The 21465-nt window shown below is 41.5% G+C and overlaps 1 protein-coding gene across 2 annotated transcripts in view; it reads right to left on the bottom strand.

Moving 5' to 3' along the window:
- The window catches only part of DIP2C (disco interacting protein 2 homolog C), a 323592-nt gene that overhangs the window by 127201 nt on the left and 174926 nt on the right, over positions 1-21465 (bottom strand). The window contains exons 2-4 of one of the 2 annotated variants that reach the window (XM_074157701.1): positions 17221-17292; positions 14513-14680; positions 4508-4618 (exon numbers count right to left, since the gene is read on the bottom strand). In XM_074157701.1, coding sequence (XP_074013802.1) covers positions 4508-4618; positions 14513-14680; positions 17221-17292 — 351 coding nt within the window. The remainder of the gene's footprint in view (positions 1-4507; positions 4619-14512; positions 14681-17220; positions 17293-21465) is intronic. The other variant, XM_074157702.1, reaches the window with a different exon arrangement.

Raw genomic sequence — 21465 nt, 5'->3', positions numbered from 1 at the left:
TATACCACACTCCCTATCATTTAATGTTGATTTTTTTAGTGTTTAATTTTTATTGGTGCATACTTTTTGTGTATTTACGTCATCCTTTTTTTTCGTTTTTTTACTGACAGGCGTGGAAACAGTAAAAGCCAAGTCCTGGCACATAAGAAGGTGCTCTGGTTTTCAGTATTGGGATGGAGAACTGAAGCTTTTTGTTTTGGCATAATCTGAAGGCCACAGGGGTGTTCCTTTGGAAAAATGAAGTTACTAAGGATCTGACATTTAATTTCTCCATGTGTTGAACACCCAGTTGAGGGAGGATAACATACTTGTTCTCTGGAGAGGAGTTAAAACAGGTACTGAAGGTCTCTGAAGCAGATCTGGGGGAGATGTATCATGGTCAAGAAAAAAATTTCTGGTCAGGAGGATCTGCCCAGCTTCCCCATGGGGTATTTGGTTAGGAAGTGCCACAGCAGCAGAGGCTGCTGTGCAGCGCTGCAGCCTTTATGTGGCAGTAGAGCCCAGCTCTGCTTCAGGCCACCACAACAGCCAGCTGCAGGCAAGGGGCCAAACTCCAGTGCAGTATTACTGCAGGGCTACGCTGTGGAGAGGTTACAGATCACTATTTTAAGCACCAAATCAGTAAGACTGTTCTTCCAAAAGCAAGACAGTCTATATGATGGCATTTTAAATAATGGTGGCAAAATCTTCAGGTCCTTCTACGAGGGAATTCGATGTTAGCAGGAGCAGAATGCAGCCAGCGCTTATCACAAAGCAAACAGGTACCTAGTGACTTTATGGAAGACATGTAGGGCCAACATCCTCCAAAAATCTCAGTATTTGATGGAGCTAGTTCATTTAGACAGCATGGTAAGACTGTGAAAGCCAAGCCATTCAGGTTACCTACTTGCTTACTCAACCACATAATTCCTACCTCCTTATCTCAACATACTATACCAAATGCATGGATATGCAGTTCGCAAAAGTACCTGAGAAACCTATTTTCTAAACTGCTATGGAAACAAAGCTGTATGTCCACCTGCAGCTACATCTACATGACCACTATGCACTTTGTACTCAAGTCTGTGCCTGATTTTGCAGTCACACCACTTGAGCCAGATGCAGCCAGATGCTGACATCTATTCTGCATGCAGAGACAGAAGCGAAGTGCAAGCCAGTTTTTCTTTGACTGAGTTTTCTTGCCTAAGAAGCCACTGGCCAGAAAAGCCTCTTGGCAAAAGTTACTGATCTAGCCTACAGCAGCATTTGGCTTCAGTGTCATCCTGAGCCCCCAGACAACACTACACACAGGCACAGGCGAAGGAACGGCAGCTGCTAAGAGAAAACCACTGCTGTGATCTACATTTGGCAAACCTTTCCAAATACTGTTTGTAAGTACGCAAATACTGAGCGAATTTTTAAATTCAGTAGTAAACAAATCAAAAATGCTTTTGAATTAATATCAGCTAAACTAGCTGCCTCATTTGTATAAAGTAAATTATATAGCTTAACCCTGCACTGATTCAGTTACTACACTTATAGCATTATCTGTTCCTTTAGACATATGAAAAATGATCAAAGCAGCTGGCATTTTGGAACATAATGATTTTAGAATCCCTTCCTGTATAAAAAGAAGCAGCCAGGAAATTTTAAACCTTTCTGGTTTTAAAGAATTAGACTAAATTCCCAATGTAGGCTGTATTCTAAAATCAAATTATCTTAAAACACAAAATGTACCAGGAACATTTAGGAAAAAAATAGCTTCCATAAACTTAGAGTCAATTTTATTTAGAATATAAAAATCACAGAAACCAAGTTTTCAAAATTATAGAGCTGAAAAATTCTGTTACAACATGAATGAAATAATAATAATAAAAAAGACAGAAGTGAGAAAATAGGTAGGGATTTAAAATGTCACTGTCTGACATTTTCCATAATAAAAGAGCAGAAGTTGAAGGTGATATTAGTGGCAGCAATGATTTTGAGTCTCCAAAGAGAGTTCATTAAACAATCTTTGCTGACATCTAAATTTATGTAGAAAGCAAAGGCATGGAAGGAGAGTTGGATGACTTTCAGGATGTTAGACTTCCAATTAGGAAAACCTTACCAAGAAGAGACAGAAAAGGACTTTGATCAGAGTTAGAGTAGAGGATTTGTTTGCAGATGTTAATTGAAATAAATTGTGCAAAAAAACTAAGGAAGGGAATTGTTTTCCTAGAAGCGAATTACTTATTGGTTAAAGACTGCATTCATTTTGTTTTGGGCCTTTTCCAAGAAGATGTGCCAAATATGATAACAAGCACTGAAACTGGGTAACAGCTAGGAGCTAATAATTACAATATGATCAGAGCAGAGATGCTGAAGTACTAAGCACAGCAAAACAACAACTGAAACAAAGGCTTCTACCTGAAGCAAATCTGAATCTGAAGACAAGTTAACCAGAAAGAAATCTGACTTCAAGTTTGTAACGTGCAGAAAGAGAGAGTATGAGTCAGGGGACCAAGAAAGAAACAGACTTTGGATCTCACAACGGCAATGTATAGAAGGGGAGAACATAATTCAGGACAGGAATATTGCACTGTATCTTAGCAAAGCTCATCAGAACCTAAATCTAAAGAAGATGATCTGACAACTTTTGAAAATTGAAATGGAAGTTTACATTTACCTTCACTGACATTTGCTACACACAGTCTGCTCTTGGGTGAGTGAAGATGGGGTAGCTGTTCAAACCCGTTTGCTGGAGAGCTCGGTGACTTGCTGAGGAGTCACGCTATAGAGCAACCAAGGAATTCAAAACCCTGCCATAAGCCCCCAAAATACTGTCAAGTTTTCCAGTTAACACCAAGGGCATTTTCAAGAGAGTCACGAATCTACACCATAGTCCTGACCCTCCTAAGATGAGATTCCTACACTAGCAGCAAGCAACCCTTTGCGCTCAATTCCTTACTTTTCCTCTCAGCACCACAGTTTGTATCTTTATTATTTTTATATATATCATTACAACACTTTGTCCTATTCCTAAGGCATGTCCTTATGTACCATTTCACTGAACAAACGCCTTCCTTCTAAGGCAGCAGGCAGCGACTGAAACTCAGAAGCAGCAACATCAACTCAGAGCACTCCTGGGTTATCAGGGGAAGATGCGCATGATGTCTCTCCTTTCACCCACCCCCAAACTAACTCAACATCTTAGCTTACAAACGGCAAGCATAGCTCAAGCAGATGACTTTCAACACACAGTCAAATACCCATACTTTTAACAGAACTGCTCTGGAGAGTTACAGCCTGGAGGTTTGAGGACCATGGGTTGCACACCCACAAACCAGACAATTTCAGGAATAGCGTTTTTGCCTGTTTAAAAATATTGGGTAGAAATCAGACAATTTCAGATAGCGTAATGTGGGAGAAGCTCCTAGGAGCTTATATGTCAAGGAATTATTACGCAGATCCCACAACCATTATTCATCGAAAAACTGGCAGCATCTACAGTGGGAACCCAAAGTTTCTGAGGGGAGAAGGGAGTTTTTCAAATTTATCAGAATGGTCTGGACATACATGAACTTTCTCTGCCAACATTTATCATTTCATTTTCCTTTAAATGGGACTGGCAAGCTCTCTGACTAATGGAATGAATCAGAGATATGTTACAAAAGGCTTAATAAGGAGTTCTCTATAATTTTCCAGTTGTGTCAGCACAATGCGTCTGACTGCGTCCAGCAAAATGCATCTCTCAAACACAATCCAGCACTTCCACAGTTGGCTGCTCCACGCTCTCCACAACCATCAGTGCCCGGCTCCTGACTCTCAGCTCGCAAGGGCCTCTCTGCCACAACAGTTGGTGGGTGCTGCTGTCTATAGCTCCCTTTCTGCAGCTGCAAGACAGGCAGTGGCAGACAAACCAGCCCATGGCCTCTGGCTGTCATCCCAGCAGGGTGCTTACATGGCAGCAGGGCCTGCAGCAGGAACCTCCCCTGATTCCCACAACCTTTCAAAGAACTGAGAGTGGCCTCACAATGACGTCGGCCAATGATGCATCCCATCATGTCCCACAGACTTGTACATGCCCAGTTTGTTCAAATGTTCCCTGTCCTGATCCTCCTTCACGGAGAGTAGGTTTTAATTGCTCGAGACCTTCCTTCTGGTCTCAGGGGGCCTTGGATTCCTGAAGGCAAGTCTCACCAGTAAAGATCCAGGCAAAGAAGACATTAAGTGTCTTGGCCTTTTCCATGCCCTTTGTCATCCAGTTCCCTGCTCCATTCAGCAGTGGGCCCACATTTCCCCTAGTCTTCCTTTTGCTGCTGATGTCCCTGCAGAAGCCCTTCTTGTTGCCAGATTCAATTCCAAATGTACTTTGGCTTTGTAACCCCGCTCCTGCATGCTTGGATGGTTTCTCTATATTCGTACAACAAATATTTCCCGTGCATAGCTACTTCAACAGTTTACAACAAAGTTCTTTTTAAAAAAGCAAAGAACAGAACCAGCCATTTCAAATTTTCATTCCAATTCTGTGGTCTTCAGTTCTACTTACCTGATCTATAGCGCTCATCACGTGACCCTGAGGACCTGCGACGGTGATATCGAGAGGAAGAGGACGGAGTAACAGGAGTTCGACGTTCTTGTGGTAATGCCTGGTCCACCCCTGCAATAATAAAAAAAAACCCAGAAGCTCATTGTGATTGAATTTCAGAATCTTAATAGAGAGGAAGAGTTCAGTCTACACTAGGAGTAGAAAATGAACATTCAGTGGAGAAACCATGTCATGTCAATTGGTTACACAGTACTTGTCTCTGGTCAGCTCTTCTGGTGTGGTTATTTTCCTGGTTCTCTCTAAGACAACCTTTTCCCAGGACCACAGACTACATAAGAAGAGCATACAGACAGTAAGCTTGGTGGTGGCTTTTTTTCCCAAACAGGTGACTTTTCATAAAGTAGTACTAAGGAAATATTTTAGTGTGCTAATAAAAGCAGACACCATTGCAATGGATCTTGAAGCTTTCCTGTAAATTGGTTAAAAAACAGTTCCTAAGAAGTCTTAGCCAGTGCATATTATCTAAAACCTCATGCAGTTGGATGGTATCAGCTGGTGACAATACAATACTAACCTATGGAAACTAGATACCCTGTGGGAAGGGAACTGTATTAGTACCTATAGGCATTTCCAGATACCAAGGGCCAGAAAGTAAACAATAACTGCGCCAAACCAGGCTGAAAATAGCAATGTGTTGCAGCAAAACAACAAAAATAACTCTGCCTTATAATATATATACCTGCAGCATCTCAGCATGCCGGGTCTAAACATCCAGTATTTAAGATTCAAACCTTGTATTCATCCCTTTCTCACAGTGAATTTGCCTTTTTAAAAAAAATAGGTATTTTGCTGAAGGCTCCTTCAACAACAGCAGTGGTCTAACACCAGCATTGTATATAAATTCTTTTAGAAACCGACGATCCTCGACTTCCAGAGAAGAGTGAAGTGAATTATTTAAGCAGGAAAACTCAAACAAACAATGGGAAAAGAAAGCAAACCTGCACCTGTAATAGTGGCATAATATGTTACCCTGCTCTCTTCCAGAGAAGAACGTGAGCAGACAGGCCCAGTAAGCAACATGTTCAGCTTAGAGTTAATAAAGCACTGAGCCTTAAGCACTGTGATGCACAGGGGCAAAACACAGGAGTGCCTACAGAAATTAATTATTTCCTAATATTTTTTGCCTTTAAAAAGTAGCTACACACTATGTGTAAGGACAGAAGTAAAACTGGCCTCTTGTACTTAGGGTTGACGGTAGAAAAAGATCTGTTAAAATTACTTAATTACACGATTAATAATTAAGTATTGAAATGGATGACTAATAAATTGAAATTGGATTCAACAAAACAATGCTTGGAAATATATTCTCTTTTTTTTATTAAAACACAATGTACAACCTCTCCACTACTATTTCTGAACTATTCAATGCCTGCTTGTTGGACAGGGATAAGAGTTTACATGTAGAATACAGACCAATCGAAAATGCTATGTTTTCTTCAATCACTCTCAATTACGTTTCAATGGACTTTTTAAAAAGCATCTTTTAAAAGAAGTTGGCATTGCATACTTATTTCTTTGTGAAAACAAACCGAACTCAAAATACAGCTTCTCTCGCAAATCTCTGGAATATCAGTAATGCTTATATTCTGTGGAGAAGTGGCTGGTTGGCTAAAAAACACACTGGAGTAAAAATCTCATAGGCACATAAAAGAGTGAATCCATAGATTTTCTTCTACTCAGATTGTGATTAATAATTCATACTCTTAAATCAAATAAAATGTCTTCATTTAACCGCTCTGTCTCCACACTATAGTACTGTGTAATTTCACTTGGCCTCAAGCCTTTATATTCTTTTAGGCAGGTAAACCTAACTCCCGAATCACTAAAATATCAGAAGAAGACATATTTTCTCCTCATTTCTATATTTAGGGTTTTTCCTTCTTTATTGGGTCACCCTGAGAACTAGCAATATAAAGTCAACAATAAAATTAATTATGATCGAAAACTTTCAAAAAATTATGTTTCAGTCTGTACAAGATGTTAACCATCATTATTCATCTCGGTCCCTATCCACGTTGTCAGGAATGAAATATTTTCTGGAAATCACATATATTTAAAAAAATCCTAAAAAAACCACACCCAAAAATCGTGCACCTAAAATTGCTGCTGTGTGACAGAGGTGTTGTGAAGAAAGCACTGCCCCAACTTCCCACGGCAAATGACTTTTGTAGGGCAATGGCATGTGGAGAAGACCAAATAAAAATAATTGAGGTGTTGCTACTGAAGTACACCACCACGATTATACAGGAAAAGGGGATTAAATGCATCCTTCCACCAACAAACCCACTAGCAATCGGCTTTAGAAACACTATGGGGAAATGAAATTGTGAGGAAAAGCACCAGTTTCAGAGGTATGTAGCTGCTGCAGGAGACCTTTCAGGTAGACCTGAAAGCTATTGGACAAAATACATTCAAGCCCATGGTTTCCTTCTCCTGGCCATGTGGCTACGAGACACCTCAGGTATCTCAGTCTCTTCTTCTGCAGCTGTGGGCAGCGCACAAAGCTCTTTTCCAAGGTGTAAAAGAGACACTTGTGTAAGGTAACTTCAGACACTGATCCACCTGTTGCAGAAGACAGCAGGACACTCAACTGGCCAGGCAGCGCTGCCACCCACAGCACCCCCAACACAGCAGAGGGCTCTTCCTTCCTCCGGTCCACGACGGAGATGCTGCTAGTTGTTCTTACTACAGATACATAAATCCCTCATCTAATCTTAAAATTGATGGCCTTTAACTAGTTTACCTCCTCCTACTTTGTATATGTGTGTTTGTTCTTTTAATTATGTCTGTTCTGACATAATGGGTAACAGGGAGTTTCTTCATATAGTCAGAAAAGAGGCAGCTGCAACATCCTGCACTAGTAGGCATTTAAGGCCATAGCAAACAAAATGAGAATAACAAAGTATCTTCTCCTTTTATGAGGTCTGGAGATGATTTGATGGCTTTACTTCCCACTTTCCCATAAATGTAAAACAGTGGATAAACCTCTACCCAAGTACGGAGCAGGACGTGTGAACTTGGCTCACTGAGAGCACCAATTTACATGAGGAATTACATGAGGAAGTTAATCTGCACTAAAATACAGAGGAGAAGCTCTCCATCAGCCATCTGTGGGAACAACTTTCTTCATACTAAGTTCCTTTAACAAGAGAAAACGCAAAGCATCGCCCCACTTCAGAGAAACAATAAGAATCCTGATGATGGTTCCTTCAGGGCCGGAGCAGGAATTAGCTGGCACCACCCGGACTCACACCTTGGCTTCCTGAGCACCCGCTGCCTCACACAGCACCAACGACGGTGGGAGACAAAGTACACAATAGTGAGAACCTACACGCTGCCATTTCTGAGCGATGGGTAGGAGTGAACGCCATACAGAATAATGAATACCATGAAATCCGTGAAGTGTTGCCATAAATAGCCAAGCGGTGTTAACAGCAGAATTGTTCACCTCCATGAAGGCTCCAGCAATGCAGTGCAGTAACAAGCATCTTTTTTTTTTTTTCACTTCTACTTCTGAACACAACTAAACCCCTAAAATCGATAGCTCTCACAGCCAGCACACAGGGTCCATGAGTTAAGTGCTAATGCTTGTTCAAGTGCAGCTTCGCCCAGATGCATTCGTGAGTCCGTGGCACAACGGGCTTTGAGAATGTGTACTCGGATCGATTCCTGAATTTAAGGAGGAGGCAGGGCAAGGAATGGCTTTCATAAAAGAAAGGACAATGTCACGCCAGTGCCCTGCACGCAGACACAATCACAGGCACTGCCAAACTGGCATCATTCTTAAGAATGCCATAGTCCATCCCAGTCTTGCAGCTAAAGCAGGACTTACAAAGGTAAGCATAATTAGCGCTAGTGATTGACTCATTACAAGTTATGAAGAATTTTAGCAAAATATATATGCCTGGAACACCGTTATTTTATATAAAAGGCTGAGAAATTAGTGCTTTATGTTCTTCCCATTACACATAAGCATCACCAGGTGCACTGGAGCAAACAGCCACGTTCTTAACACAAGCTTCAGTTCGTTTATCTAATGCTGCTAATATGGGATTCAGTTTGCAGATTAAGACACCTATATTTAGGTGTCTAAAAGAAGGTGCTTAACCAAAGCTCCCATTATGAAAAACAGAGACCTAGGCCAAGACTCAGGAGTCTAAACAGAGGTGCCCAATGTCTTTTCAGATGTTGTGGACTATGATGCCTGGCTCAACCAGAATGGCACGTGTTCCCTGTAAGCCCTGTTTTATATGTGCTCATTCTGTCCAGATGTCTCTGATACCGCAGGAAATCCTGAACAGTATTAGACACCCATCTTCAGGCAACTCCATGAGCCCAGCGAAGCCTCAAGAGCCACACAGGTGGTCAGTGGAGGTATCTGCTTTGGAATAAGCTGAAAAGCTCTCTGGGTTTCATCAACTGAATTAACCGTGTCTCTTCACATAAGAATGGGAGCTTAAATACCAGGTTCATAGGCAGACACCTTAATGCAGATCTATCAATCTACAAATCCTAATCTGCAAGCTGGACCCTGCCTTGACTGTATTTAGCTAAAAATGCAAGAGCCTCAGCAAAGCTATTTAAGCAATACCACTGCAAGCTGGATAGTTTTATTTTTAAGTGCATGGAAGGCACAAAACTGTCAGCTGGAAGCAGGCTTCACCTCTTCCTTCTTATCTTCCTTGCCTTCACCTCTTTGTTCCTCCCTTATTTATTACTTCTTTTTGTAGGTAAATTGCAGTGCCATGGGCTGATAATGTGGCAATAGCTGCATCGTGTTCTCCAACAGAGGACAATTCTTTCCTTAATGACAGCTGACAAGTTGCTTTGATGTTTCTCTTATTCCTATGCCTGTGTCAAATTTTTGAATCTAAAAATATTTAAAAGCTGAAATGTCTAATTGTCACGAAACAGAAGGCATTCTTAGACACAGACTACATTTACTGTTCTAAAACTAACTTACAGCATGTGACCCCAGGAGAGAGAGCTGTAGGATAAACCCAGCAACTCCAGGGCTAGTGGGAAGGCAGGTGAACAGTGTTTGCAGGGCAGTTGTAAGAAACAGTATTTACCTTCCCTTCAAAGTATTTCCTCAGCTTCCGTACAATGGCTGGTGGCTCAGTTTTAAAAGCAAAGCCAGGTGATGAAGACATCATATAATTTGTAAACAGGTTAAATGTCACACCACCCCCATGGAACTTGTTGCTTGGCGTGGCATTTCACTCTTCCCATCAAATGTACATCTAAGTAATGAATTCACCAGAGAAGCCAAAGGAGATTTAAAATGTGATACTCCCAACTAAAGACATTCAGGAAAGTGGAGCCACTTTTTGTTAGATAAATATGGAGAAAATGGAATTTCTGATTAGATATATTTAATTAACAATCTTTCCTTCACAGGTGAGCCTTCACACTCATTCCTGCACTTGGTTCTGATTTCAAACAATGCACATAATTCAAATTGGCAGTCTTCTTTCCTTATTACAATCTCGAGCTTGCCTTCCAGCATTTCCTTGCGAGTTTTAGCTTTCAGTTCAAGCTCAGCATGGCTTCTTTTTTCTCCCCACTATCTCAGAGATGGTGGACGTCACACTAAAGCTCTAATTCATGTGCGATGTTTGATTTCCATTTTTCTCTAGATAGTCCCACAGCTTCAGTGTACCATTTGAACATTCTTTTAGGGGAATATGTAGAAAAAGACTAACTGTCCACATAGCAAACACATTCACCAAGTCAACTTACACTGCCAGCAGTTTAACATCCATCCTTCAGAAATTTGCTGCAGACAAATTTGGGCAGTATTGTGAATTCCAGCAGTTTCTGATTTTAACAGCGGCTCCCAGCTCTTCACATGGCTCCATCTCCTCTGCTCCAGCACAGGCTGAAGCTTTGTTTCAAGGCCCTCAATGGTATCTCCCCTTTTCACCCCCCACTGCTTGCCTCTGATCGAGCCATCTTTTCTCACCCATTTGTCAGATTTTTTGACAAACATCTTCATGTTTCCTCCTATGCTTTTACGTTTCACAGATGATCTCCATGAACATCAACTGCTATTTCACTGAAATTCTTCAAATTCCTTGAAAAACACCCCAACTCTGATGTGTACTAAAAATATCCTCCCCAAAAAACCCTATCATGCTGAGTGCTGAAACCGCTACCCACATTACTAACTGCTTTCATCATGTACTCGTTTCTTCCCTTATACCCATTTTTTGGCCTTACTATTAGGGTGTAAAGTCTTTGAAGGAAGGTATTTTTTGCTCTGTATTTTAACAATGTTTAATATTATAAGGTCTTACTGCAGGGTAGGAATCAGAGGTGCCACCATAAACCAAAGAATGCATAAAACAATAACTGGGCTCTCAGTCAGCATGGTGAAAGCGAAGCAGTAACCATCACGCTTTAAGTGATGGCATCAAGGGGTAGCTCTCAGATGCTTTCAAAACCTTCCTTTTTTAACCAAAATAGGCTCGGCAAGGCATCCACCAATTCAAACCAAAATTCTTTTTTTAAAAACAAGACTCACTAAGCATTAGTATATGTGCCATAGTTTCTCATCTGTGAAATCTGTCACGCTGTTTTCAGAAACGTGCCCATGAGTTGTGCAATGCATATGCCTTTCAATGAGATCCATGTTCTCAGCACACATACATGCTTTGAAATGCCCCATCACGGTTATCCCTTGATAAGATCTTTAAGAATTAGGACGGCAGATGTGATAGGAATACTTGTTACTATTAATAAAGTGAATACATGAGGGTGTTTTTTTCAATTCCAGAATCAAACTTTGTTTAAACATTTCCTTGCAATCTTTGCAATCCAAATAATGTTACAATCCAAATAATGTCTGTGGAAGAGAAAATGAAATTGTAATTGCAAAGTTTACTTTGAGTGACCAAAGGGCTAACAGCAGGAATAGTTGAAAGCAAATGTCTGCATGCATACACATAGAAAAGTATGCAAATGTATGCACACATTACAGATATATATAAATATATGTCATGTTAATAACAGAGGATATGGAAATTGGTTCCGGTAATTCTACAGAAAATTGTTTCTTCATAAGGTAAAGGGATCTTCCGAGTGAACATATTATCTTCTCTGCACTGTGCAGCCTGAAGTCTGCCCGTGCTGGTGCTGTTGGGGCTCCAGCAGCAGGAGAGGCAGTGATCTGTCTCTAGGCCTGTGAAAGGCGCAGCAGGTGCCTTTTAAACACCGCATCTCACAGGTTTATTAGCCATAACAAATAAAGCACTGGTGACTGGTCTACATGGTTACGCTACAAATAGAGCTACACTGGTGGCACCAATGATGGGAAATTACAGAAAGTAATCTAGTGTAGACACAGCACTTGATTAAGAGAGAATGAACCACCCATGTATAAGCTGTTAGAAGCAAAGCTTAATTGACAACAGCATCGTCTCTGTTCTGTGAATGAATAATCAAATTTCCTGGCAAAAGACTGGAAGCAAATTGGGCAAAAACACAGCTTCTGGGGGATGCAGGTAATGTAGTTATTTTTCTTCTAGGGAAGGTTTCTCTTAATAGCGTGCACGCAGCTGTCCACATGTTATCTTACCCAGAACTGACTGATCTAATCAAGGTAATCTTCAGAAAGATATTCTGAAATAAATGTCTGTTTAAGTGGTTATTCTTTCAGCTCTTGGCTGTCAGGGTTCTTCTACAGAGGCAGAGAGAGAAAGGTCACAGCACAAGAGAGACTGCGATATACGTGCAGATATAAAGGTCTGGATTCACTATTATTTTCAGATGACTGACATACGGGCACACTATGAAAAGAAAAAGTTACTCTGTGCACAGAACATCTCCAGCTAAAAACTGACATCCTGAGAAAGCGTTTTGAGGAAACAAAGCTGTACTTTTGTCTCCCTAAGTTAAAGCAGGTGGGGATCTAATGGGAAAGAAAAAGGGGGCTCCCCCTATCCCTTCTCCCATTAACATTGCCAAACGCAGCATATCCGTTCCGGATTTCTGGATGTTCGACAGCCTGGCTGGAACAGTACAAATGTCCTTTGCATATGTGCAGTCTGTGCAGCATCTGGATGTGTCAGACCTATTGTGCATGCACGGCGGAGTCAGCTTGCAGATGTGCAGCAGATCCAGCACGTCCCCCATGTGTCAGACTCGCCGCACGTTGCTGTACAGCACATGTGTCAATGGACTCTGGGATTGTCCTGTCAAAACCAGGGAGCCTAAGAGTGAACTCCCACACCACCTGGTAGTGTATCAAACACATGGTTGCCCAGTTTTACCTTTCAGATTAGGATTAATCCCATTCCTGAAAAGTAACAGCTCTCCCTTTCTAAAATGACATCATCCCAATGAGCACAACAAAAAGACCTTTGGTATATATGTATATATGTACGCGTGTTTATATATGTACACAGCCAACCCTTCTACTGCTTACATGTAGCATTTACGTAATTTTATGTCATTAATTCTGTTAAACCTGAAATTGCAATTTAAATGTAATCATTCCCACTTTGCAAAAATCTTGGGCAGAGGATTAACCCTGTCAGACTGAGGGAACCTGACTTAGAGCAGCTCCAGAAGAACACAGACCAGAGGAGGGCCACGAAGATGATCAGAGGGCTGGAACACCTCTCCTATGAAGACAGGCTGATGGAGTTGGGGTTCTTCAGCCTGGAGAAGAGAAGGCTCCGCAGAGACCTTATAGCAGCCTTCCAGTATCTAAAGAGGGCCTACAGGAGAGATGGGGAAGGACTCTTTATCAAGGAGTGGAGCGATAGGACGAGGCTTAATGGTTTTAAACTGAAAATGAGGGTAGATTCAGATTAGATAGTAGGAAGAAATACTTTACTATGAGGGTGGTGAGACACTGGAACAGGTTGTCCAGAGAAGCTGTGGATACCCCATCCCTGGAAGTGTTCAAGACCAGATTCAATGGGGCTTTGAGCAACGTGGTCTAGTGGGAGGTGTCCCTGCCCATGGTAGGGGTTTGGAACTCGACGATCTTTAAGGTTCCTTCCAACCCAACCATTCTATGATTGTATGTAGGAGGAGAAATACAAACAACAAAGATTCCAGTATAGATCTCCTCTACCGTATTGTAGCAAATTGGTTTGAAAATGAGTGGGGAAGGGTTTCTCAAAGGGATACTCTTTTTACAGGTACGCATGGTCCTGACGGAACTCCAAATCCAGTCTTCTCTCTAGCCGTCTCTTACACTCTGTCTGGACTGCCTTGTGGGAGCGTGGACAAGTGTGAATCCTCTCCAGCCCCTTGCTACAAACCCACACAGTAGGAGCAGACTGCCTACCACCAGCCACAGGCCTGCCCAGAAGGCAGGACGGGTATCTGCTGAAGGCCACAGCTATGCAGGCATGACTGGGTCATGCCTTGCCTGTCCACACTGCAGACACATTGCAGAATGTTCTTCCTCCAGACTGCTCTACCAGCCTGACGTCTGCTTCTAAAAGTCAGTCTGCTTCTGAATGGTTCGGATGTCAGTGGAGCTCAGGCGGAGATGTCTACTTGAAAATAGCACAGAATTAGGGGTGCTTAGATTTTTACAGCTTCCTCCGGATTCTGGTGGGTTGACACCTTAGTCCAGAGCTCTCTAAAAAGGCAGTGCCAAAAAGGGAATTAGAAACACATGCCTTCCTGTGTTTCGCCAGCTTATTGTATGAAACCTCCTCCAAAGTATCCATGGTATGGAAGCTAGAGAGACATTAACATGTTCAAATGTTACTAAGAAAGAGCATCCCTTCTCCTTTCCCATCAATTCACTCTTAGGCAGATAGAAGTTGGTAATGGCCTTCCAGATGCTGTCCTTTGGTTGTCCTGCCTTGTCACTGGCAGCTCCTAGTCTATCATATTGATGTAGGTGTCTACCAGAGGCTTCCAGATGAGGCACAGTTACAGACAGATATGGACTGGAAAAGATACATTCATTGTGCTCACCAAAACGAAAATAAAAGAGAGGCCGGTTTCCTGCCGTGCTGGCTGCTCTCTCTCTAGCGGCCGCTTCCCGGATGTCACAGACACCAATGTTGGCAGTGCGGAGCATTCTTCTGGCAGCTCCTTCACTGTGTTGCAGTCTACACCGTACCGCGGCAGCTCCATTCGCTGCTGTAACAAGTTGAAAAAAACTAATTAATTCACGTTTAGTTTTTTTACATTTGTTACAGCAACGAATGGAGCTGCTGCCCCCATGCAGTTGAGCACACACGCACACGCACGCACAGACACCACGGGACACTCACGGAGCCAACGCGGGTCAATGTTCCACTCTGCCAACATGGGCGTTAGTAATGTTAGCAAAGGTGCAGCAAGAGGACTGGATGTCCCAACAGAGGGGAACTGCCTTTGGATTTCCTTTAGTTTGTTGAACGCCGTCACAGAATGCAATTCCCTGCCATTCCCAAATGCCTCCAAATCCCAGCAAAAGAGCCATGTCCATTTCCATACTGTTTTAAAACATCTCTAAAATGTCTATTCCCTTTTAATAGCAAGACTCAAGACCACCAAAGCTTATAAATTCTTGCAGTTCCCCATCAAAACAGATTACAACAAAGAAACAAATGACAAATTAGTCATGTATGTGGTTGTAGATATCATCAGAGGCTTTCAAAAGGCAGCATCTGTTTTGTTATCCTATTTCTTCTTGAAAAGGATTCACCCTTCCTAGTGAGCAGGGACCTCAAACTGTTCAGATGAGTAAAGTCTTAGAAGGAGAATATCAAATTGCACTGTTTCAAGTTTTGTCCAAAAGGTAACACAACAAAACAAACAAAAAGTACAAAGACAGCAAAGACCCAAGCACAAATAATATCAGTCTCTGGAGGAAAACACTTGAATGCAGTAGAAGTAGTGTCTTCCCCTGTAATAAAATAATTCATCTAGCCATCAGCTAAACAATTGAGCTTGATGTATGGACAAGAAAACAGTGAACAATCTTTCAATACTTCTCCTCTTCATCCTATCATCATCTTCCTCCACTCAACCATACCCCACACTCCCAGTGCAGGATTTCCTGGGAAGTGGTAGAGCAGAAGACATTCATTCCGTTCCTTCCCATCTTCAAAATAGCACTAAATCAGCTACATCCTCAATCATGACCTCTTCAAATTATTGAATGGACTGGCTTACAGAGATCCCTCTGCTTATCCTCACCCTGAAAAACTTAAATATCACAACACAGACCTTGAAAGATAAACCTCAGAGGGTTCTCCACCTTCTCCCTTTCATCATTATATGTATGATTAATCTCCAGCAGTTTCAGCCAAGGATACAGTTTGAACAGAAGACTATGAGCTTTCTGGCGAAAAGCTGTTATCTTCTTGTGTGAAGAAAAAAAAAAGGTACAACTAACTGTATAAACAAATACCGGTACCAACCACACTGCTGTGTTGAGGATTACTGTGAGGCAACAGGCTCTCCATAACTCAGTAGGTCTTATGAGAATATACTGTGAAGACTATTCTATGTCTGACAGTCTGGTCAGACTAATAAATACCCAGAAATTTAATAACTGCACCTCTGGTATTGTAATTCTGTTGATTTGATTTGATTTGTTTCATTCTCTAATGGCTCCCAATGGTTAGGAAATGTCACAGACACCCTCAATCAGGCTGTATCACTTCAGAAAACGGAGGTGTCTGTACCACTGATCTCTTTTGTGGAGTTCTCACCAGTGGAGCAGACCAAGTGAAATCCAAAGGCACAAAAATACCATTCCGCTATGGAATATATATACACACCTGAAGAAGAGAGAACAAGGCAGTGCCTCCACGCATAAGCACTTTACATAGAAAACCATCAACTCCACCATAAAGGCGGGATTTTGTAAAAGAAGGAGGAAACTAGTTCCCAGGCCTGCAACAAAAACGGGGCTCAGAGGACAGCCAAGCCCATACGGTGAGCGAGACGCCACCAGCGTGGGGGGCCTGCTCCTCTGAGGCCGATACAAAATGGAGGCCTACACCAAAACCTACAACTACATATTCAACCTCCTGATCACTCAGAAGAGTGAAAGAACTCTTCAGAGTTCTTACATACAAAGGAAATAATTTTAATAAAGCAATATATTATTAAATTCAGTTTGAAGATATTTTTAGACCTTTTGGACAAGCACAAGCAACCCATCCCTCAACACTCAGACCAGGTATCTATAAAGGATTGGCTGCCCACATATTACAGGACAAGCGGAACTCTAAGGGTTGCTGGTCTCTCTAATGTCTTTGAAAGGGAGATTTGGAAAGGAAACCCAGGAATGGAGGAAAGTACAAAACTCCAAGGTTCTCTTCCACTCTTGTGTATACCTCTGTTCAGAAAGCTTTACTTGGCTGAGGTCTTAGTAAGTTAGGACATCACATTTTCCTCTGTATTTTTGCATTACTTCTAACAAACAAAGCCTCTCTAACGAGCCTAGGCTGATTTTATTTTCCAGACATGACTGCCAAACCCACAGCAATGTATGTAAAAAATGTACACACACATCAAAGCGGACATATATATAAAAATATACATAAAATGGATGGAATAAGCTTTTTCTGCATAACAATAGCTTTGATTCTGCCACATATATTTCTTCAGGGATGCAGATTTTTACTGTGGCAACTACCAGTATGCTTGACATCTTCATATATCGCAAGCACAGATACACGTACCGGGAGGCTGTGGCAGGTAGGCCCCAATTAATTTTGATCTCTTCTTTTCATATCCCTTCTGTGTGATGTCACCTGCCAAGAAAAGAAAAGGGAAATCAGTAAGATGTGGATAAAGACAGTGTCTAACTGCTTAATGGCAGCACCATCAGCTTAGCCACCACTGCACTGTTTGTCTGTCTTGACAATTATAATGAACAAATGAAAAGCACAGTATGATCATTCCACCCAGAAAAAACTCATTTATGCCACAGCCATCCTGACAAGTAAATATCCAGCCTTGATTTATTCCAGCACCAGAGTCCAGTGGCACAGAGTTTTAAAACCATTTTGAGATGCTGTCACACATGCTTTCAAAAGCTACAATGACCTTCATTAGGTTAATAAACAATGGATTATATAGAGTGTGTGGGCCTGTGGTGGCTGGCAAAACACATCACTGATTAGCATTTTCTATCATTAATGGCATTTTTCTAATCAAGCATGTGAAGCACAAAAGACTTGAAACTGCTGCTATATCATTTCTGCAATATAAATGTTTTAGCTGATTTCTAAGCAGTACTGAGAGGAGCAAAACCAAACCAAAACAAATCTACCACAGATTATCTAGAAAATAGTAGCATAAAGATTCTTTGTCTGACTTTCCAATTAAATCTCAAAAAAACTTTTGAAGACAAATGTTTGAATTTCTTATATTCAATTACTATGACCCTTCACTGTGTCTGCAGTTTCCTCATGTGACTTTGTTTTAATATAAGGATAAAAAAAAAAATCTTTCTGTAAAAGTTTCCTAAAATAAAATGATGGATAATTAGATACGTTGAACACAACATATATTTTTAGTCTTATTAAAGTTCAGGAGAGGTTTGGCACTGAAGCTGCAATACAGCCCTGGCTCTGGAGCTCTAGATCTACCTTTAATCATTAAAATATTTGTTCAAATGTAATTCAAACATCCAGATTCTTCTTTCCAAATGTGTGAATGTATATATTAAATTCAATACAAGCTACTTGCCCCATCCCTGGAAGTGTTCAAGGTCAGGTTGGATGGGGCTTTGAGCAACCTGGTCTAGTGGGAGGTGTCCCTGCCCATAGCAGGGGGGTTGGCCATTCTATGACTCAATGATTCTACTTGGAATGGTAAAGAGAGCAATAGGTTTTACAATTGTAAGATTTTTGAAATAACACCATATTTCCTGCCCTTTGAATAAGCATATGTGCTATTGTGAGACCATCGTGCAGTTGAAAGTTCAGCTGCAACACTGGACTTGTATGTTTGTAAAAGGTTGAGGGCTTAGGAAGGCAGAAATCACTCAGAGAAGTGAAGCTTTGGCAGTTATCTTCAGCTAGATACAGCAACGCGCATCTGTTAATGTTCTTCCATCCCTACGTTCAATCTTCACCTAAGGAGACCATTTGCCAAGAGGACTGTATACTCATTTCAATCCCAGCCACTCTGCTAAATGGATGCTAAAATAGCAGCAATGTATAGAGAAAGCTTCCTGTGGGTTGGTCTGAAATCAATAATGACATGAAAACACCTTCAAATGTTGTTCCTCGATAAAAGACCTTTTCTTGGGGATGGTTCAAATAAGCAATAAGGAGGCAACACTCTCTAACCTTCTCTGCCAATGTCCTGAGCCAACCTCTTGCCCCTGGTTAAAAAAACAGTGCTTAAAATAACACCTATCCTCTTCACTACCATATCTCAAACTGCTCTACAAAATAAGTCAACTAAAATATCTGTGGTTTTTAATGAGGAAAGTGAGAGTGAAGCACTTCAAATGATAACCGTCCCATATTTACCCAGGGAAGAAGTGGCAGACTTGGCAAGAGGACCTAAGCTTTTAAAGTTCAAACCCACTGACTCTTCAAGCACATTCTTCCCATTTTGAATACTTCTGGCATGTGTTCAAACAAGTGAAACAAGCTCCCTCTCCATTGTAATCATCAGCTTCTCACAAACCAGACAGTAACTATACACACCACGTCATTAAAATGATTTAATGAAAAAATGTGTGTATTTCTACTTGAAAATAATGCAATATGAACAAATTCTTCATTTAAATTTTGCTAAATAAATCACCAGTAATTTCCTGTTCTCATCAATACCAAATTCTTATGCATTTCAGACACACCTTAATTTGAGCAAAAATTTGATTTTATAAGTTTACTATTGGTCTTAAAGGGGAACAGAGATATCCTATGGAGAACCACAGCTCCACTGTGGTATGTGCAAATTGTCAATGCCATGTCAAATATGAAACTATTAACAATAGGTGCTTAACTATTGGTTACTCTTCCACACACATGGTAGTACCCACGCACGCAAATCGCTACTGAAAGCTATACATTCTAGACGTTGCTCATGGAACTTGCACCCATTCCTGCAATACAAGCTTCTTCTGATGGTTTCTAAACCTATAGTGTCCTTAATGGGAAGAAATGCAGAGGACAAGCAATTTCTTTGACACCAAAGCGGGAAAGATAACTATCAAGTGTTATCTCCTGTCAATAACAGGTTTTCATTCCAATCATTATCCAGACTCACTCTTTTGAAGTTCACCATGTAAGGGCATTATTCTGAGAAGGAACAATGGCGACTCCTTCCCCAGCCCACTGTCTCCACCAAAACACCACCAATAAAATGATTTTTTGAGACAACTTAATATGAAATTATTTCCTCTTCCAGGAACAAACAGCAAAATCATTTAGAATTATCACTAATCCTTCTATAATCATGTCCATCATTACCCTGGTAACCAAATCTAAAAAAACCTTGTAAAAGCAAAATATGAAATCACCAAAATTTTCATTGTAGTATCACTGTTACCATTCTGAGGTGGAAGGAAGTCAACTGTACCACGTAGTTTGGAGAAGTACACAAAAACAATTTAATTATCAGGATTAATTATATTTGTATTAATTTGTATTTTTTCAGGTAGACTCACTACAGAATATAAACAATAACTGAATTACCATTAAAATACTATCACAATATATGCAAAACTACTGCATTTCAAAGCTATGTTTAACTCATTGTGTAAGCTCCTAATGTATACTAAACACAGCTCACCAAAAGTTAAATGAGCTTAAACTCTGCTCTTATCATCAATTACCATTCACTCAGAGTTTTAAACACAATATTAAGACCTCTGGTCTATGTCCTTCGTTCCTTTGCAAATTAATGCAATAATTTTACAAGTATCATACGAGGAACAAACCCTTTTCAATTAGGTCCACCCAGCTCATGTTATTCCACAGTACAATAATGAATTTAGGCTTGGCTTTTGGAGATTATCAACAGGATTACACGGACCATATTTCCTTGCCATGAGAACCCAGGATTTATGGTACCTTTTCATTTTCAATTAACGCTTCTCCTCTTGAAAAGCCAGCAGACCCTCAGGGCTTTGTGGCGTGCATTTGAAGTCCACCTCCACAGACAGAAGGGAAAAGGGTCTCACCCACAATGTCTTTTGAGCACACAACACTTGGTGGTTTTTCTACTTACTACACAAACAAACTCTTCAAAGCCCCTCCACATTTAGACTTCCTCATTGCATCAGTCTCTCTAGCTTTCTCCTCGTGACACCTTTGCCTACTTCCGTGTGGCGTTACCGAGCCACGCTGCAGTGCTGCACACAACAGCTCTGGGAGGACGCTGGTATCAGCAGGGGACAAGGCTGGCGGCAGGTAACAGGAAAAAGACCAGGCCGTGGATGGAAGGAGGATGAAAAGACTCCATCCAGCACTAAGGACATGAAGGAGCAGAAGGAGCACAGGGCTGCAGGGAGCTTTGGGGATGGGTCTCCCTGGGACAAGACACCACCACATAATGTCAGGTGTGTGCTCCATTTAGCAGCTCCCTGCAGCCCCCTGCTCTGTCTGTCTGTCTCCTTCCTTGGCTCTCACCCCATCCCTGGCCATGGTTCTGCTCCCAAGCACTCAGCCCTGCTCTGCTGCTTCTCAGCTTCATCCTACAGCTGGTCCCCAGGCCCTCCTCCTCCATCTCCTCCTCCTCCTCCTCACTCCCTTCCTCCCAGGCTGCATTCACTTCACTGCACCCAAGGATTTCAGCCTCCTGTTTGCACCAGCATTCTCCAGGTTTTTTCCTCTGGACATGCGCTTTTCCTCCTCACCTCCACTGGTGCTTTGACAGGTTTCCACCATCAGAGGGGCACAGACGTATGCCCTGGAGGGTACGGTGTCTGAGGGAGAGACACCGGGTACGGCGGGGGAGAGCAA

This window comes from Numenius arquata, chromosome 12, assembly GCF_964106895.1.
Source record: "Numenius arquata chromosome 12, bNumArq3.hap1.1, whole genome shotgun sequence".
NCBI classification, from domain to species: Eukaryota; Metazoa; Chordata; class Aves; order Charadriiformes; family Scolopacidae; genus Numenius; species Numenius arquata.
Note: the sequence above shows the minus strand (reverse complement) of the source record. Positions and strands in the feature narration are given on the sequence as shown.